The sequence below is a fragment of the Saccostrea cucullata genome, unplaced genomic scaffold (genome assembly GCF_032062105.1).
Source record: "Saccostrea cucullata isolate Sc308-1 unplaced genomic scaffold, CSIRO_AGI_Scuc_v1 ctg14689, whole genome shotgun sequence".
Lineage (NCBI taxonomy): Eukaryota > Metazoa > Mollusca > Bivalvia > Ostreida > Ostreidae > Saccostrea > Saccostrea cuccullata.
In genome coordinates this window covers 1215-2929 of record NW_026919568.1, presented here as the reverse complement: position 1 = coordinate 2929, position 1715 = coordinate 1215, and the positions used below count along the sequence as shown (strand labels likewise).

The window sequence follows — 1715 nt, the reverse complement described above, 5'->3', positions numbered from 1 at the left end:
TGTTGCATAATGCTCAGGTGACCTACAAGGCCCGTGGGCCTCTTGTTAAAAATTCAGTTCTTTAAAAGTCTTTCAATATATCTTCATTTTTTTAATGTGTGTTAGGTGAATGTGTAGACATGGTTGTAAAATTAACTTATGGACTTAACTTCTCCCATAGTTTTATTCATTACATCTGATGCATAAGCCACCCTTTTCTGAAGAATGATGCTTAGACTGTAAGCTATAAAAGAGACCTAAACAATGTCGCTGGCAATATGCAATACCTACCACGAGCAGTTTAAAACCTGGGGGCAGAAAATAATTTAGTTACTTTTGAAACGAATACATAATTATCTCACCAGCATGTCATTGTGCAACAAAGTCGTCCTTTGAACAGGTGAAACGTTTTGAATGGCACTCTTATCGATGAATTTTACACTAAACCAAGCTAGCTTTATTTACCCGCCTCGTTTCATCGTAAAAACCGGAAGTGCGAGTTCGTAAATTTGAAATTCTTGACAAATTATGTGTCAAACTTGTTAGCAAGATCTTGTACGAAAAGATTCGACACCCCGAGACTAACAGAATGACAAGTATTTTGAATGGTACAAGATTTATGTTTATTGAACCCCTACCTGATGGGAAATGCCTACCGAGAACAAACTATTGTGCTGGTGTCCAATGTAAAATATTTCATTTTGGACAACCTAAGAAAACAGGTAACCTGGTTTGTACCAACTGCTGGAGTACTAACCACACTAGATCAAGGTGTACATCCGATACATGTTGCAAAGTCTGCAAACAGCCTGGGCATGCCCCTGGTGACAAATCATGCCCCCACTATGAACCTCAGAAACATGTTATACCTTTTTGTGGAGCCGATGATGTCCTTTCAAATTTTTTTCCTTGCGAGTTGGATTTCTGTGGCGTCAAACATAAGTCTGCTGAACATGCTTTTCAATATACAAAAGCACTGCGTTGTGGCGACTTGGACGCAGCAAATACCATTAAGGATGCAGATGATGCGCTTTCTGCCCTGCGTCTTGGGAAAAAAATCAAAACCAATGAACAATGGGAGTCGACAAAAAAGGAGGTCATGGAGGATATCCTTGAAAACAAGTGTGTTCAAGTCCCAGTCTTCTTAGAAAAGCTGAGAACCGCTAAGCAGTCCACAACCTTCGTGGAAGCCACTTATAACAACGAGTGGGGATCGGGACTGGATCGTACGGGGACACTTAATACCAAACCAGATCACTGGCCGGAATCTAATATCCTCGGTGTCATGATGAAGAAAATCTCCAAAAAAGTTCGAAAAAGGAAACTAAGCGACAGCATTAGTCGAAAACAAAAACAAGCTCATCGTGAACAATCAAGACAGCGCAATATCGTTCAGATGCTGAAGGATCTAAGAACTGCGTCCGACAGTGACGTTTCAGGGTGCAATGCCGATTCCGATAGCTCTGAAGGGGACAAATAGACATTCAAGATCCTCAATCATGACGCTGTATATAAATGAACTGAACTATTTATACTATTACATAGGTACGTGTATTTAAACATTATTACTTAGAATATATAGTAGAACTATTTCATGTGTAATTTAAACATAATATCTGTCAATGTTAGAGGGTTAATTTACATGAAAAAAGGAATAAGTTTTATCTTTGGTTAGAACAAAATAGATTCGATGTAGTATTGATACAAGAAACTCATTATATAGATAAATTTAAAGA

General features: G+C 38.4%; 1 protein-coding gene across 1 annotated transcript; it reads left to right on the top strand.

The window, feature by feature from the left end:
• Nucleotides 1-568: 568 nt before the first annotated feature.
• Nucleotides 569-1487, top strand: LOC134233654 (uncharacterized). The gene has a single exon (XM_062715647.1). It carries the CDS (start codon nucleotides 569-571, stop codon nucleotides 1457-1459), a length of 891 nt encoding a protein of 296 aa, XP_062571631.1. The 3' UTR covers nucleotides 1460-1487.
• Nucleotides 1488-1715: the final 228 nt, after the last annotated feature.